Consider the following 18,048-nt stretch of genomic DNA (forward strand, 5'->3'; position numbering starts at 1 on the left):
TTTCAGCATTTTCTGTTTTGATTTCAGTGCTCTGGTTGTATTCAATTTAGGAGTAAAACACTTACTTGATTCATCAGTTATTAATTACAACAGTTTACAATCATTTTTCAGTCACATCATTTTTAAAGAATAATTAAGAGCTACAGCATTCCTTCTCCAATCCACTATTTGTTAGTTCAATTTAAAATAAGGCAACGTCTAGAACCGAGATGGCTTTGGTTAAGTCCATTAATACAGACTACAGCCAAATAACATAAATCATTTAAAAAATAGTGCAATTTGATTAACTCATTCTGATATTTCAAAGATAGGTAAATATGCTTAAAAATGAACTTAAAAAAAGTGTCATAGAAATCTATGGAAGCTAAAACAAAGGATCTGTGATTTGGTGCATTTAAAGAATCTCACCTCCAATCGTAATATAGCTTTGTGATCGTCTGATTGGTTTCCTTGGTTTGCTTAGGGCCATCAGCACTGCAGTTTTTGGAGAGTCCAAAAGTTCATCAGCAGAATCCCCAGTGGAGTAAGTTCTTGGTTTGATGTGAGTTTCCTTAAAACTCTCTGATCTAATGGCTGTCTCCTTCAAGAGTACAGTACGCCCAAGTGTCCTGCTTCTCTCAGTTGCTGCCTTTCCTGTCCTCTGCTCACCCGAAACGTCAACATTTGAGGAAGGTGACAGCTGGAGGTCTGTCTGTATAGCAGTCTCTATTGTCTCTAGACGATTGTACTGAAGAGATTTGGAGTCCTCTGTGGAAATACATACATCTACCATGTCAGTTGAACTGTGGGTAGTTGGGAGGAAGACCTGTAAAGAATCACTCATGGAGCTCAAAGGTGTCCCAGATGAATGAGATGAAGTGGAAGAATTTGTGTCTGAGCCAAAACGCTGAGAATGATTATTTGTCACTGAAAAAACAAAATGGCACTGTAATTTAGCATTAAGAATAGTCATCTGGAAGACTAAAAGGTTGTATAGAACAGTATCTGCAGAGCAAAAACTTTGAATGACTCTTCTTTAGATGATTCTTCTTCTGAATGCTAGCACCAGGACCACTGGATTTCCCAGGCGCAGTGCATATCGGAAAATCGGGCGTTACAGGCATGCACTCCGACCCAGCTGATTTTCCAATATTTGCAGACAATCCAGTGCCCCTTGGCGCAGATCCATGAAGATTTCCCCTTATGTTTTAGTTAAAAAGCATGCACTTATGATGTAAACAGGCTGATCAGGCACAGCTTTATAAATATTTTGCTAGTTTACGCTTACAGGTTATTTTCAAATTCGCTGCCCGAGCCGTACCCTGCCCCAACCATTGTAGAACCCGTCCGATTTTGTATTGATTTCAATGGGATGAAAGTAGGGTGGGCGATCTGCTCTGCCAGGTTACAGAGCAGGCAGCGAAGTTGAAAATTACCCCATAATCTGTGTACTATGTATAAAACTGATATATTTATTCCAAGTCTCCAGTGTGAATATGTCCTGATCAATCACTAATGATGTAAATCAATAGAAAATTCACCCTTCTTCTGTCCCTGCTTCTGTGTCAATATCATATCAATAGATTAATGAGATCAGCGGTTCTATAGATAGTCAAAGTGCACTGAGGCATAAGCCAAATCACTTTTTAAATCTAAGTTTAGTACATACACACAGCGTATACTGCTTGGGTTTAGTGTTCTAGCTCCCTTACAAAGGGAGCTAATGCGTAGCAAAAACTCTCTTTCCGGTGCCTGCCCCCTCCCCCAAACCAGGCCGATTTTGGCCAGGATTCCTTGCCTTCTGAGACAAATAGGTGTCCTAGATGTACCCCTGTAGTGCAGGCATCCATCAGGAGCATGTAAAATAGGGATCCTCCCTACCAGCTCTCTCTGCAGGGTCAGCGAGTACATGAATCCCAATTCTGCCAGGATGTGCACCCCATAGATTTTCGGTCCCATAGTGTTCCTTTGTGGACATTAGAATTGACTTACACACTCTGAAAAAATCTACAAAATAATTAAGTTGGCGTACTGCAGGCCTGATGAAGTCACAGTATAAGGTACATTTCAAGTAGTTAAATAATTACTTTCTCCTCTCAGTGTAAATTTATATTTTATAAAATTATGAAGACCAACACAAGAGACAATCAGTCCCAGGTAATCTAATGATGTACAGCAAAATGTTTATCAAGGAATAAGTGCTGAAGCTAAGTGAAACCACCTGCTTCACTTAACACAATCTCAAAACCAACAAATATGTTCCACCCAGGACCATTTTTACTGGAAAATTTGGTCATTACTGAGTCATAAACATCCAGAAAAAGATAAAATGTAACTTCCCTTGTGGAAACAACCAAACAAAACAGCATGAACTCAGAGGCACAGGATAAAAAAACTGTATTTTTAGTATTCTATTGGTGTACTGTGCAGTATCTGACAGATTGGTACAACATACGGACACATTTCTGCAGCAGTTCTCCAGCGGGAGATCGGCGGAACCCCCAAAGAAATGGTTAAAAACTGATGGTTCTTTAGGTTGTTTCTCTACGGTTTCCACCCACCTTCTGCTGAAGTTCTGACAGGATATTGGGGCAACCCTGTGGAAATTTAAGGCTATAATGTCTGACATGGTGAGTTCCCTATTTCAACTGTCAGATGGGGAAAGAGGGGAGTAACAAGTCGAATCAAGGTGCTTCCCCAGAGAGAGAGAAAAGAGAGAGAAGGTAAGTCTATCCATGGTATTCCTAATGTCTGACTGAACAGTCTAACTCCTCTCTCATTCCCAGGTGAGAAAGGAGATAGACCACTTTTGAGAATACCTGATTGCTTAAAAATGTCTTTTTTTTAAATTAAAATGTGCAAAAGACCAGGGTTTTGAAAGAAAATCCTTTCAACAAACCATTAATGATTTACAATGATAGTTTAATAAAATATTTTTTCTTCAACTCTACATACAGAGAGGGAAATAGTCCTTAAACCATACTCTTTATGGTTGAAGAAATGTGGCAAAACAAAATATGAGTGAAAGTTGCCGAGCTCTTCACATCAGAAAATTGGCAAGCAGTGTCAGATGGTAATATTTTTGAGACTTCTATATTGTACTTACATTTATTCAGCCAGCTATATTCTGCCACCATTTCCTTGTACGCAGGGTATCTGCCAACCTCCTGAGCAGAGAGGTGAAATATATCAGTGATTTCACCACAGTGTATTTAGAAGAGAACTTGATCTGAGAACCTGTTAAATAATAAATTCCCTAAAGCACTCTTCACAGGTGAAAAGGTATATGGGCCAAATTACATGACAACAGGACACACAGCCATTGTAAATACTAACAACCTATTATTTTAGGAACTCTTAATTGTCCAGAATATTCAAGATTATTCTTGCAGTTAATGTAATCTACACTCTGTTTATATTATGTAAAACACTCTTAGATCTTCAAACTAGTTAAAATTCAGCAATTTTAATACTGCATTCTGTTTTAGTACCATATATATTTTTCTGAATTTATGTAATATATTACCATCATAATATATAGCATGCATATACAAGTATTTTTTTGGTCAGGGTTTGATGGTAATTTACATTAAAGATAACAATGGTTCTATACTGTTAGTTGATTTTAGCCAGGGCAGCAGTTGGGAGCATCACAATTGTCCTCAGTACCCCTGGTCTACGGAGGGGAGGGGGAAAGAATCAGCCAGCTCGTTGTTGTTATCCAATGCCTCCTACCGGCAAGCGCATGTATGTGGACATCAGGTAAGGCCAGGATTTGTCTCAACTGTGATGTCCCTACGTCCCCACAGTCAAACCATCAGTCAACACTCATTGTCTAAGTTCACAAATGGAAAATGACCGCTTGATTGAAGGCAACTGGCACCTGTGGAACCATACTCTAATGGGAGTCAGCACATTCAGGAAAGGAAAATGGCAAAAAACAAATAGTGAAGAGGCATGCAGGCCTTAATGCAGCAGGTTAAGTACTAACATGCCACACCACAATGGTAGCATAGTAAAGTGCTTCCACAATTCCTCATACAAGTTTGTAACTCAGTTATATCACAATGTTAATTAATTACAATATAGAAAGCTTAAGAAATCCTAATTTTTCCCATTAATTAACAAGGAAACCAACTTGTTAAGTGTGTAATATAGACATTCTGAGATATTTCAAGCATAATATTCTGAATCTTTGCCTCAACATACATATCTGTAATAGGACATAAAAGCACGTGTACCACCACTACCAGATAGAATGATGTGCAACTCTTATTAGTAGCTGAAGATGTCACTGTATACAAATAAAATATTTTGTTTGATTTAAACCACACTCAACTATAGTACCTTCTGTACTGGCTACTAATATGTTGCTGTGTCTCAATAAACTGCTTTTGTTTAGCCAATGATATCTAGCACTCCATCAAAATTAGGCAGTGAGGGTGTGAGGATGTGAAATGCTTATTAGAACTAAGTTGATGGCAGATTAACTTGAAAGAACAAGTGATTATTCCAATTAAAGAATTTTAAAAGACAACAAAAAGCTGCATGGAGACTTAGAGGACCAGAGCATATTGTCATGTAGTGAGTGGAAGATTCAATCCCCCCAATTCACTTAGCTCCCAATATCAATTATCCTGTATAAGAAGACAACAAGGAAACATAGCAAATCACCTTGGAGGAGTAAAACAAAGGAAAAAAGACACAAGACTTCAACAAGCTTCTGTTGCATACTTCATAGTGGTTGGCCAAGAATGGTATTGGTGGCCACTAGGAGTACGGTACTCAACCTGCCTTTTTTGGCACATGGTACAATTTTAAAAGGGGGTGCAGGAACAGAGAAACCTGGGGGTGTATGTACACAAGTCTTTAAAGGTGTTAGGACAAGTTGAGAAGGCTGTTAAAAAAGCATACGGGATCCTTGGCTTTATTAATAGAGGCATAGAGGACAAAAGCAAGGAAGTTGTGCTAAACCTTTATAAAGCACTGGTTAGGCCTCAGCTGGAGTACTGTGTTCAATTCTGGGCACCACACTTTCGGAAGGATGTCAAGGTCTTAGAGAGGGCACAGAAAATGGTATCAGGGATGAAGGACTTCAGTTATGTGGAGAGATTGGAGAAGCTGGGGTTGTTCTCCTTAGAGCAGAGAAGGTTAAGAGGAGATTTAATAGAGGTGTTCAAAATCATGAATGGTTTTGATAGAGTAAATAAGGAGAAAATGTTTCTAGTGGCAGAAGGGTCAGTAACCAGAGGACAGAGGTTTAAGGTGATTTGCAAAAGAACCAGAGGCGAAATAAGGAAAAACTTTTTTATGCAGCAAGTAGCTATGATCTGGAATGCACTGTCTGAAAGGGTGTTGGAAGCAGATTCAATAATAACTTTCAAAAGGGAATTGGAAAGGGAAAAAATGAATGGAAAAATGTGCAGGACAATGGGGAAAGAGCAGGGGAGTGGGACTAATTGGATAGCTTTACCAAAGAGCCAGCACGGGCATGATGAGTCAAATGGCCTCTTTCTGTGCCATATAATTCTATGATTCTAGGAGATATGTGGCCCGGCATTGTGGTGAGGGGAGAAAATGGGAAAAAGATAAGCGGTCTTAAAGAAGGGTTAAAACCCGAAATAATTTCATATTTAATGGATCTGAGTAAATTTAATCAAGCATGTCTAATCTGAAGAGTCCTTTTTACCATGGATACTAATTAAAAAAAAGTAAAATACAAAGCTAAATGTAGAAATTGGATGTTTAACATCAATGGCAATATCACAGGTTACAATTTAATTGCGGGGTTCAGTTGAGATTACTCTCAGATCATCCATGATCTTATCAAATGGCAGAGCAGGCTCGAGGGGCCGAATGGCCTGCTCCTGCTCTTAATTCGTACGTTCATAACATCAGTGGAAGTAGTGACCAAATTGTAGCCAGTGCACTTCCGCTCCAGTTTACAATTTATAATGTTTTTTTTAAAATAATTTTTTTAATGTTGTTTTGAGCTCCAGATTGCCTGGACCTACATGTGATGCAATTTAGTTGTCATGGTCCTGGCAGAATTTAAGAAACTGCAATGATTCATGTTTCTGAGTAAAATTATGTTTCCATTCCATTGTTGCACAGCATATTGTTAAAATAAATTTTGGAAGATATTCAGCAGAAATTCAACTGCTTCTAGATTTGTGAAGTTTTTATTTACTTTACCATCTGTTATTTTCACTGATACATCATCAGATGAAAGCACTATCAATTGATATGATCTCAAGGGTGCAATTACCTTCTGTAACACTAACAGCAAAATGATATAGCTACATGATTCATGAAAGAGTGCAGCCATTTTGTGATTTGCAGTATATTGCCAGGGCAGGGTATATTGTAACAATGATCATTTCAATACAAACCATACACACAAAGTACTCTTAAACAGCAGATTACTGTCACACTTCTTTTCTTTCTAGCTGTTAATCTAGTTGTGTACAAACAGATCAGTTTAATATCTCATTATATGATGAATACTGGAGTTTAGCCAAGCTAAATGATATTTGCCAAATCCCAATAATGTTAATATGAAAACAGAATGTTTTCTACATAAATCCATTTATACAGTAGCAATTTTTTTTATATACAGCCAGTAAATCTAAACTGTGTCCTGTATAAAAGGTTTCGGAAAGGGAAAAATCAATTCTGCACAAACATATTAACATAGATTGTAGATGCAGATACTTTTATGTTTACCTTTATTGTCAGCATAATGTGTGTGTAACTCTTCAGGATTTCGACTGCTTTGCTGTGGGTGATTTTCTCAAAGCTTATTCCATTGGCTGCCAGGATCTGGTCTCCAACTTTAATGCCATTTTGCTCTGCCAGTCCTCCAGGATCAACTCTGCCAAATTTTTAATACAAAGGGGCTCAATAAAACAGAAAGCAAAAAGACACAAGTAATCGGAGCATTTGTGATGGCTCAGCTGATATTTTTGCCATACAAACCAGCACGGTCCCAGGCTGTACTAAATTAGTGATTTCTGGCAGGGCAGTAGTGGGGTGACGACAATTGGCCTTAGTATCTTTGGATTACGAAGGGTAAAAACAGACCAGATTCCTGCTTCTGTCAGTTATCCTGCAATCACTGCTGGAAATATGGGTGTCAGGTGAGGGCAGAATTGTGCTCAGCTGTGTTGTACCCCACAATTGAATGGCCTGTGATACTCATTATCTCGGCTCCCACACAAAGAATAGCCACTTGGGGTAGGTACTGGAAAGCCCCTGGTGCCCACGGAACCATAGCCCAGAAAGGAGTTAACACCTTCAAGAGGAGATGAAGGGAGGTTAAAAAGTTGGTGGGAAATAAAAGAATGAAAAAGAAATTTGTGCACGGTGTAAAACGGGCTGCCAGTTTGTTACTAGCCCGTTTTATGTTACGGGTGTTGACCAATTTCATCCCCATAGACTCTGTGTAACATAGAAGCAGAATGCATTATTCCATATATGTACTTTTAAATATTTAAATAGCATAGCAAAATGATGCACATCTGATGAACAAAGTATATGAAATTTGCACTGAAGCATAAAAATGCACTATTTGTGACAAGCAAATTCCTCTGCTAACAGCATGTATGAAATCAGACCAACATCCTTATTGTTTTGTGCAGTCATGTGCATGATCACATTTACATCATTCCTCTCCTAACAAGAAGTTCGTGTGCATGTTTTAAACTACAATTTAACATTATTAGTTAAAACAAAAAGAATTTTGGATGGCATGAATGAAAATGTTTTTATTCGAAATCAAACTGCTATTTACTTCTGTGTCTTGCTATTGATTTTCTGAGCTCAGCATATTTGACCTCTCACAAGCATACATGGGTACATTTTCCAACTATGCACTATTCTGGTATGAATGCTAAATATGCTTGTATTAAATTTCTCCTTGCACTATTTTAAAATAAGCATGAACCAGTTTAAAATCAATGTATTTTTTCTGCATTAAAAGAGCGCAGATCATAATCCTTTTTAATCCAGTACCTGCTAGCAGTTTAAGGGTTAAGTGTTTGATTTTTTTTAAAGTAAAGAATAGGGATCATGAGACTCACTCTTTAAACACTTTAATACCCAGCAAAATTAGTATCCTGATTAACTTTGTATACCACTTCAACAGAAATCTGCACCTTACCTGGATACATATATTCCCAAGCCAAATTCCTTTCCACCTCTGATATTAAAACCTAGGCACACATCATCTGAACTGGTGTAAAGATGAACAATTCTACTGTCTCCATCGTCAGATACACAGTCAGCAGAATTCTGAGTTTTTTCTGCTATTATTCTTCTTGTTGCTGTGTCAACCCTAATAAAAAAAAACAGGATTTCTAGATCTGTATCCTCAGTGAAGCATTCACAACATTTTATATACAGTAAGTAAAATGGGATATTGGTTACGACACCAATCATAATTTTACATAGGATTACATAGAAATTACAACATGGAAACAGGCCATTTGGCCCAGTCCTTGTTGGTGTTTCTCCGCCACTGGCTGTCTTTCAAATCCCATGTGCCTGCCCTCTTCCCACATCCCTTTATCCCCTTTCCTTCAACCACCCATCTAATCTATGCTTACAAGTTGACATGGTCTCTATTTCAATCACTAACCCCGGTAGTGCATTCCATTGCCTCACAATCCTTTTTGCCATTTCACTCATTTGTATATTCAAAACTGAATTAACAGTTTGCAATTTAAAAGGTTTTGTCGCAAATGTTCCTGAAAGATGCATATATGTGGCACTGTATACAATTACGGAAAGAAGCTGGTACTTGGACAACTTTCCTGGTTTCGGGCTCTCCAGGCAAACTCTGACACATGTTAATCATCTGGAGAATTTATTATGAATTATCTCAGATCATTATGCTATCTCCTTTCAGTTGTGTCTCTGTAATTATTTACAATTGATACCACTTGTAAGATGCACTGAATTTACTGAATCTATTGATAAAATACAAAGAAAATGGAGGAGTGATGCAATGTATGTTAAGGATTATTAATCTCTTATGACGAGATTTTAAATTCAATGTTCATGTATGTGCCGATCGACTTTCAAATCTGAGAGCCATATGAGCTGTAATTCTGAATAAGCATTGCACCCAATTTTGTGTATTTGTATTTTATCAATGCAAATGACAGGCATTCCTTGCAAGCACCAATGAATGTACATGTTGAAATAGGTGCTTTGAAATCGTTGTTGATAATATTGGGCTATATTACTTCATGTAAGTGACCCTAATTGATCCATCGATCACACCAGTGTAAAAGTCACACTTGCAATTTTTATGCCGATCTTGTTGGTGCACAGGTTATATTGGCAAGTTTGCTGATCATAAGAACCTCCATGATGGCGCAACTTATTTACCGGATTTTATAATATTAGCTTTCTCACATGGTGCAGAAATTTTCAAAAAATTTGGCACTTTTTCAAAAAATAGATGGCATGACAGTAATACAAACAATTCTATTCTCTAGTAGTTTTTTGTTATATTTTTAACCTTTATTTGTCAACTTAAATAAAATTTTAACGAAATTATTTGGATTCCAAAGTGTAAAAATTATAACAGTATCAGTGGGGCCATTAATGTGGGAATTTATAGAGAGACTGAAGGATTCGCTAGAACATACTTTATTTTCTAGTTCTAGTGTATTAATGCTCCCTATGTGATGACTAATAATTGGTATCATCACAAATACTCAACTAGGTAGAAAAATTACTTAACATACATAAACTGAATTTAACTACAGAATTAGTTGATAGAGCAAGATATCTGAAAATGGGGTATGCAGATTTAAATAAATTATTTAATTTGCTTTTGACTCCAAAAGGATGAAAATTAGTTGTTAAAGACTGACAATAAAATCATTAACCCAAATGTATTCCAAAATTTCATTTTTTTTCAAAATTATTTTACAGTTTAGTCAATAGGTTATGATGAAAATTCACCAATGACAACATGTAATTTATGGACTAAATTAGATTAATGGCAAATTGTTTCAAAATGATTAATTAGGTGATATTAATTCATGTCAATAGCCATGATATGAAACACTATGTGATTTAATTTTCCTTACATAATTGAATATTCATGATGTTACCACTTATGTGGTGTATAATTTTGAATACAATTTTCTTATTCAATGATATCTTGTTTATTCAGATAAAGGGATTGGGATTAATTTCCTGTACCACTCAAGCCCTTGTGCAGCCAATTAATGTTCCAAAACAAGTCATAGAATCATAGAAGTTTACAACATGGAAACAGGCCCTTCGGCCCAACATGTCCATGTCGCCCAGTTTATACCACTAAGCTAGTCCCAATTGCCTGCACTTGGCCCATATCCCTCTATACCCATCTTACCCATGTAACTGTCCAAATGCTTTTTAAAAGACAAAATTGTACCCGTCTCTACTACTGCCTCTGGCAGCTCGTTCCAGACACTCACCACCCTTTGAGTGAAAAAATTGCCCCTCTGGACCCTTTTGTATCTCTCCCCTCTCACCTTAAATCTATGCCCCCTCGTTATAGACTCCCCTACCTTTGGGAAAAGATTTTGACTATCTACCTTATCTATGCCCCTCATTATTTTATAGACTTCTATAAGATCACCCCTAAACCTCCTACTCTCCAGGGGAAAAAGTCTCAGTCTATCCAACCTCTCCCTATAAGTCAAACCATCAAGTCCCAGTAGCATCCTAGTAAATCTTTTCTGCACTCTTTCTAGTTTAATAATATCCTTTCTATAATAGGGTGACCAGAACTGTACAAAGTATTCCAAGTGTGGCTTTACTAATGTCTTGTACAACTTCAACAAGACATCCCAACTCCTGCATTCAATGTTCTGACCAATGAAACCAAGCATGCTGAATGCCTTCTTCACCACCCTATCCACCTGTGACTCCACTTTCAAGGAGCTTTGAACCTGTACTCCTAGATCTCTTTGTTCTATAACTCTCCTCAACGCCCTACCATTAACGGAGTAGGTCCTGGCCCGATTCGATCTACCAAAATGCATCACCTCACATTTATCTAAATTAAACTCCATCTGCCATTCATCGGCCCACTGGCCCAATTTATCAAGATCTCGTTGCAATCCTAGATAACCTTCTTCACTGTCCACAATGCCACCAATCTTGGTGTCATCTGCAAACTTAGTAACCATGCCTCCTAAATTCTCATCCAAATCATTAATATAAATAACAAATAACAGCGGACCCAGCACCGATCCCTGAGGCACACCGCTGGTCACAGGCCTCCAGTTTGAAAAACAACCCTCTACAACCACCCTCTGTCTTCTGTCGTCAATCCAATTTTGTATCCAATTGGCTACCTCACCTTGGATCCCGTGAGATTTAACCTTATGTAACAACCTATCATGCGGTACCTTGTCAAAGGCTTTGCTGAAGTCCATGTAGACCACGTCTACTGCACAGCCTTCATCTATCTTCTTGGTTACCCCTTCAAAAAACTCAATCAAATTCGTGAGACATGATTTTCCTCTCACAAAACCATGCTGACTGTTCCTAATCAGTCCCTGCCTCTCCAAATGCCTGTAGATCCTGTCTCTCAGAATACCCTCCAACAACTTACCCACTACAGATGTCAGGCTCACCGGTCTGTAGTTCCCAGGCTTTTCCCTGCCGCCCTTCTTAAACAAAGGCACAACATTTGCTACCCTCCAATCTTCAGGCACCTCACCTGTAGCTGTCGATGATTCAAATATCTGCGCTAGGGGACCCGCAATTTCCTCCCTAACCTCCTGGGATACATTTCATCAGGTCCCGGAGATTTATCTACCTTGATGCGCGTTAAGACTTCCAGCACCTCCCTCTCTGTAATATGTACACTCCTCAAGACATCACTATTTATTTACCCAAGTTCCCTAACATCCATGCCTTTCTCAACCGTAAATACCGATGTGAAATATTCATTTAGGATCTCACCCATCTCTTGTGGTTCCGCACATAGATGACCTTGTTGATCCTTAAGAGGCCCTACTCTCTCCCTAGTTACTCTTTTGCCCTTTATGTATTTGTAGAAGCTCTTTGGATTCTCCTTTGCCTTATCTGCCAAAGCAATCTCATGTCCCCTTTTTGCCCTCCTGATTTCTCTCTTAACTCTACTCCGGCAATCTCTATACTCTTCAAGGGATCCACTTGATCCCAGCTGCCTATGCATGTCATATGCCTCCTTCTTCTTTTTGACTAGGGCCACAATCTCCCGAGTCATCCAAGGTTCCCTACTTCTACCAGCCTTGCCCTTCACTTTATAAGGAATGTGCTTACCCTGAACCCTGTCAATTTTCACCATTGGTCATGCTATTAGTCTAAATTTCTTTCTGAAATTTCTAGCACTCCATATATCGCTAAATTTAAAAAATGGCAAGTCATCTTAAGTTAGCGAGTTGTACTTGACCATGTATTTTAACTTTAATTTCTGCTGGTGAGATTGGCGTAATGGTGAGAATAAGGTATGGCCTGACTGTGATGCTTCACACAGTTGAATAGTCTGCCAACACTCAATGGGTGGAATCATATATGAAGAATAACCACTTCAACAAAATACTAGGGGGCTACCAATGGAACTGAACCCAAACATGAGGCTCCACCTTCAGGAGAGGAAGGGGGGAAAGGAATAACACTGGGGGAAAGAATAAAATTAGAGTCAAGTGTGAAAAATATGTACAGTTCCATTATGGTTTGGCCCTCTTTGGACAATAAAAGGATAAACCAATAACTAGCACAAAGGAAGATGGTAGTGATTGTTGGAGGACAATCATCTCAGCCCAGGACATTGCTGCAGGAGTTCCTCAAGGCAGTGTCCTAGGCCCAACCATCTTCAGCTGCTTCATCCTAAGGTCAGAAGTGGGGATGTTCGCTGATGATTGAACAGTGTTCAGTTCCATTCGCAACCCCTCAGATAATGAAGCAGTCTGTGCCTGCATGCAGCAAGAGCTGGACAACATCCAGGCTTGGGCTGATAAGTGGCAAGTAACATTCGTGCTAGACAAGTGTCAGGCAATGACCATCTCCAACAAAAGAGTCTAACCATCTCCCCTTGACATTCAACAGTATTACCATCGCCGAATCCCCCACCATCAACATCCTGGGGGTTACCATTGACTAGAAACTTAACAGGACCAGCCACATAAATACTGTGGCTACAAGAGCAGGTCAGAGGCTGGGTATTCTGTGGCGAGTGACTCACCTCCTGACTCACCAAAGCCTTTCCACCATCTACAAGGCAAAAGTCAGGAGTGTGATGGAATTCTCTCCACTTGCCTGGATAAGTGCAGCTCCAACAACACGCAAGAAGCTCAACACCATCCAGGACAAAGCAGCCTGCTTGATTTGCACTCCATCAACCACCTTAAACATTCACTCCCTCCACCACCAGCGCACCGTGACTGCTGCGTGGACCATCTACAAGATGCACTGCAGCAACTTGCCAAGGCTTTTTTGACAGCACCTCCCAAACCCGCGACCTCTCACACCTAGAAGGACAAGGACAGCAGGCACATGGGAACAACACCACCTGCACGTTCCCCTCCAAGTCACACACCATCCTTCATCGTCACAGGGTCATCCTGGAAATCCCTACCTAACAGCACTGTGGGAGAACCTTCACCACATGGACTGCAGCGGTTCAAGGTGGCGGCTCACCACCACCTTCTTAAGGGCAATTAGGGGTGGGCAATAAATGCTGGCCTTGCCAGCGACACCCACATCCCATAAATTAATAAAAAAATACGCTCACATCTTATTCTTTTCTAATGAAATCTCACCAATTCTCTCCCCTCCTATCCTTTGCTGAAAGCACTGACTGCTTGGTAGAGGTTGTTTCCATCCAGTACCTGCCTAAAATGACCATTACACACGTGTGAGCATGGACAGTGAGTGTTCATAACTATTCAACTGTGGAGTTATCAGTCAGCTCAATCCAGTTTCCACCAATATCAAGCCACATGGATTTCCTGCATGAGTCAGTGGTTAGCAAACAGTGGCAGGGACTGTGGGGGATGCTGAGGCCAAATGTCGTGCCCCAGTTACCACCCCAGCTGAAGTCAATTAACTCAACAAAGAACAGGGAATTCCCACATTCACATTCTTTTCTTTTTATGCTCTTCTTTCTGCTGAGACCTGTTCATGATGTCAGCTGATAACACCTAGTCTCACAAAATGTTAGTATAATTGGCCTTTCATTAAAAGGATTACCTTCACAGATAGAAAAGAATTCACAAATGTACCTCTGTAAGATATAAGGGTTGAGCACCCAACACTGGAAGTACTTCCCCCCTTAGGTACAGTTTCCTTTACATAACATAATGTTATCACATGTTCCTTCTCGTTTAAAATCATGGGATTCGATCTACAACTTGTTCTACACCCTATTCATAAATATACTGCTTTTAACGCCTTTGTACTATCATTTAAAATGGGATAGTTACGTAGTTTATTAATATTAGAACTAAATATACATCACACAACCTGTATGCATGTGCACCATGTACATCCGTACTTAGCACAAAAAATGAGGGAGAGAGGACAAGACAGTGCAAAATATGAATGCATAGTGTAAAGGTACACTATAATTTCTTCAAGAGATCGTAGCCTGGCCACGTACACAAGACACCTTTGGAGACAGCAGTGATGCTGCTTCATCACCATTTGTGACTGGCAAATTTTTTTTAAAAAATAAAATACTATGGGCATGATTTTAGCCTGGAAAAACGGGTGGGATGGGGGCGGGCAGTAAAAATTGCAAAAATCTAAAACCCGCCCCCAACCCACCCATTTCCGGTTTTCACGGGGGCGGGACGAGGGGAGGGCAACCGTCCCGTTCTCAGGAGGCGGATCGGGCATTAAAAGCTTTCAAGGAGGCTTCGGGTCTCCATTTTCAAAGCTCTTTTGATTTGAGCCCCTGGGGGCCGAGATTCCCAGGCCTTCTCCTTCACTCCAAGTGAGAGGAGGCAAGGCGGCCCGAAACTGCAGGGAAGTGCCTTTATAGCACAGCTTGTGGGCCTGGAGGAGCAGAAGTGCTTCCCCCAGGCCCAACAAGTGTACCTGCAGTGACGCCTTCAACGATCCCGACCCCACCCCCCCCGCCACAATGATCGCCGAAACCCCCACGATCGCCGACTCTCTCCCTCAACGATCGCTGACGCCCCCCCAATGATCGCCGACCCCTGATCCCGATCCAACCCCCATGCCCCCCTCGATCCTCACCCAGTGACTGACCCCCCAATGACTGACCCCCCCAATGACTGACCCCCCCAATGACTGACCCCCCCAATGACTGACCCCTGATCCCCTCCGATGACTGACTCCCCGATGACTAACCCCCAATCCCCCAGATGACTGACCCCCGATTCCCCCCCCCCATGACTGACCACTGATCCTCTCCGATGACTGACCCCCGATCCCCCCAATGACTGACCCCTGATCCCCCCCGATGACTGACCCCGATCCCCCCGAAGACTGACCCTCGATCCCTACTGATGACTGACCCCCGATCTCCCCGTAATGACTGACCCCCGATCTCCCGGTAATGACTGACCTCCGATCACCCCCTAATGACTGACTCCCGATGACTGACCCCCAATCCCCTCTAATGACTGGCTCCCGATACCCCCCCCACCCCCGATGACTGACCCCTCCCCCCCACTGATCCCCATGCCCACCAATGCCCCCCACCCAGCCCATCTAACACTTACCTGAACACGTCCTCTTCCTTCCTCTTCTCCCGTTCAATTGAGACCAGCCTGTCAATCAGGCCAGCCTGTCAGGCGGGAAACCGTCAAAAAAAAAGGCGATTTTGACATAAGGACATCCAGGAAACCCGTATTCCGTAACCCAGGCTAAAATTATGCCCTATATGACTATTGTCCTTGATGTGAGAGAGGTTCAGTGCAACTTTTGTAATCCCCTCCCCCCAACTAAATCATCCAGGATGCTAGAAAATCTCCTTCAAATATCAACTGTTTGTGTAGCCTTCCCTCTTCATTCTCCACCCCCATACATATGAAAGTACTAGCATTGGACTGAAAAACATTGGAAGGACGTTATAATGTGTTTATCTAGTGGTAATGTATCGAACTTTTATACAAAATTGCTTGTAGTCCCTGTTAGCACTGCCTTTAGTACTAAATGTAGAATCAGGCTTACTTTATTTTCAATAATAAAAACAGAAAATGCTGGAGAAGCTCAACAAGTCAGGCAGCATCTGTGGAGAAAGAAACAGATTTAACGTTTCCAGTCGAAGACCTTTCGTCAGAACTGTCTTGCTGAGCTTCTCCAGCATTTTCTGTTTTTATTTCAGATTTCCAACATCCACGGTATTTTGCTTTTGATTTACTTTATTTTCACTTAATTTGTGTTGCAGATTTCTGTAAACTGCAAGTCTGACTGAATGTTCCTGATTAGGATAGGAAACTTATTGAGAATGAGATGATAAAAGAGATTGGTTCTCCTTTGCATTTTGTAGAAATGTTGAAATAACTCACAGAAAGGTGCTGCTATATCGAATGTGATGTTGGCCAGCTCATCAATTCACACTTGGGAGATGAAATTGTTCCCATTCCTAACTTTAACATAAAAAACATTGCGAGTTAACAATGTAATTTCCCGTTTGTACTCTTTTGTCGACCCTTTTGTTATTGATAAGACAAATCTTACCCCAGGATCTCTTATAATCCAAATAACTGGATTAATTCTGCATCCAGTTATATCTGCCTCATCCTTCATGAGCATTTTTAAATTTCCAGTTGTGTTTCTAAGGCTTTAAGCTAGATTTTGCTTCATATATTCTAAAGTGTAAGCCAAATGTATCCAAACCCAGAGCAAAAACGTGCCTCTTCCAGTTGTTCATACATTCTGTTTACTTACCATGTGGTCAATTCTCTAGAAAACTTGATCCCTGGCACTTTTCCCAAGCGTCTTACTACCAAACGTAATCGATGGCTTCCAGTGAGCACAGTGACAGCACTTCCCATAGTGATATTCTCTAAACTGACTCCATTAACCTCCATAATTTTGTCACCTAAGCAGAGGCCACTTTGCTCTAGGCAGAAAAACAAAGCAAAAATAACCTCATTGAGAATCTATGAACGTTGCAATATATTGTTTCCTCCTAGTGCCAGGCTCACTCCTTCAGACATAAGCCTGATAACAAGCAGAAGATCTTAAAAGGGGGGAGGGGGATAAAGCATTTTTTACATTTTTAAAGAACAAGATAATACAATTTACATGTACAGCTAACTTGAGTCCTTCATCCCCAAGACAAAATTCAATTAGTGCATTAAAATTAATGGCAAATAAATTCTGAATTTATTAGAATTTTATTTTAAATAGAATGAAAGACATAACTTACCAGCAGCACTTCCTTCTTCTACTCTGCTAATAAATATTCCAAGACCATGTTCAGAGCCCCCACGAACACTGAATCCCAGCTTCCCATCAAGGCTTTTCCCCACTGTGATGTTGTGAATTGCCTCAGCTGAATCACTTTCTTCAGTGCCAGCTGTGGGAAATATTAACAGAGCTTAATATATTTCATTGCACTAATTTGATCTCTGTCTGCATCTCATAATATTACATGAAGGACAGTTACCTCCCTACAGCGAAGGAGGAGAAAATGAATTAAGAAAAAGCAGTAAAAGAATCACCTGGCTCTCTCACACAACTCTTGAGCTAACTTAAAAGCTTCATTGTGGAAGCATACTTTCAATGAAGGTTTGGTCTGTTTGTTCAGGTGAATACTAAATGTCCCACAACACCATGGGTGTAGCCAGATGTAAGCAGTGCACTTTTTAATTTCCTGGGGTACTCCCCACTCTGTCCCCGATCCTACCCCATGCTGCTCAGAAGAATGAAACTATGTTATAGGTAAAAATATTTGCAATCTCACAAAACTATCATAAGAATTTCCATGCATATCAGCGGCTCACCACCACCTTCTCAAGGGCAATTAGGGATGGGCAATAAATGCCGGCCTCGCCAGCGACGCCCACATCCCATGAACGAATAATAAAAAAAATGTCA

General features: G+C 40.4%; 1 protein-coding gene across 1 annotated transcript in view; it reads right to left on the reverse strand.

The window, feature by feature from the left end:
* The window catches only part of pdzd7a (PDZ domain containing 7a), a 74,112-nt gene that overhangs the window by 54,687 nt on the left and 1,377 nt on the right, over nucleotides 1-18,048 (reverse strand). Inside the window, exons 2-7 of the mRNA XM_068002699.1 lie at nucleotides 17,378-17,527; nucleotides 16,894-17,068; nucleotides 8,141-8,314; nucleotides 6,706-6,853; nucleotides 3,086-3,146; nucleotides 409-906 (exon numbers count right to left, since the gene is read on the reverse strand). Of these exons, the coding sequence (XP_067858800.1) occupies nucleotides 409-906; nucleotides 3,086-3,146; nucleotides 6,706-6,853; nucleotides 8,141-8,314; nucleotides 16,894-17,068; nucleotides 17,378-17,527 (1,206 nt within the window). The remainder of the gene's footprint in view (nucleotides 1-408; nucleotides 907-3,085; nucleotides 3,147-6,705; nucleotides 6,854-8,140; nucleotides 8,315-16,893; nucleotides 17,069-17,377; nucleotides 17,528-18,048) is intronic.

The sequence above is a fragment of the Heptranchias perlo genome, chromosome 21 (assembly GCF_035084215.1).
Source record: "Heptranchias perlo isolate sHepPer1 chromosome 21, sHepPer1.hap1, whole genome shotgun sequence".
Lineage (NCBI taxonomy): Eukaryota > Metazoa > Chordata > Chondrichthyes > Hexanchiformes > Hexanchidae > Heptranchias > Heptranchias perlo.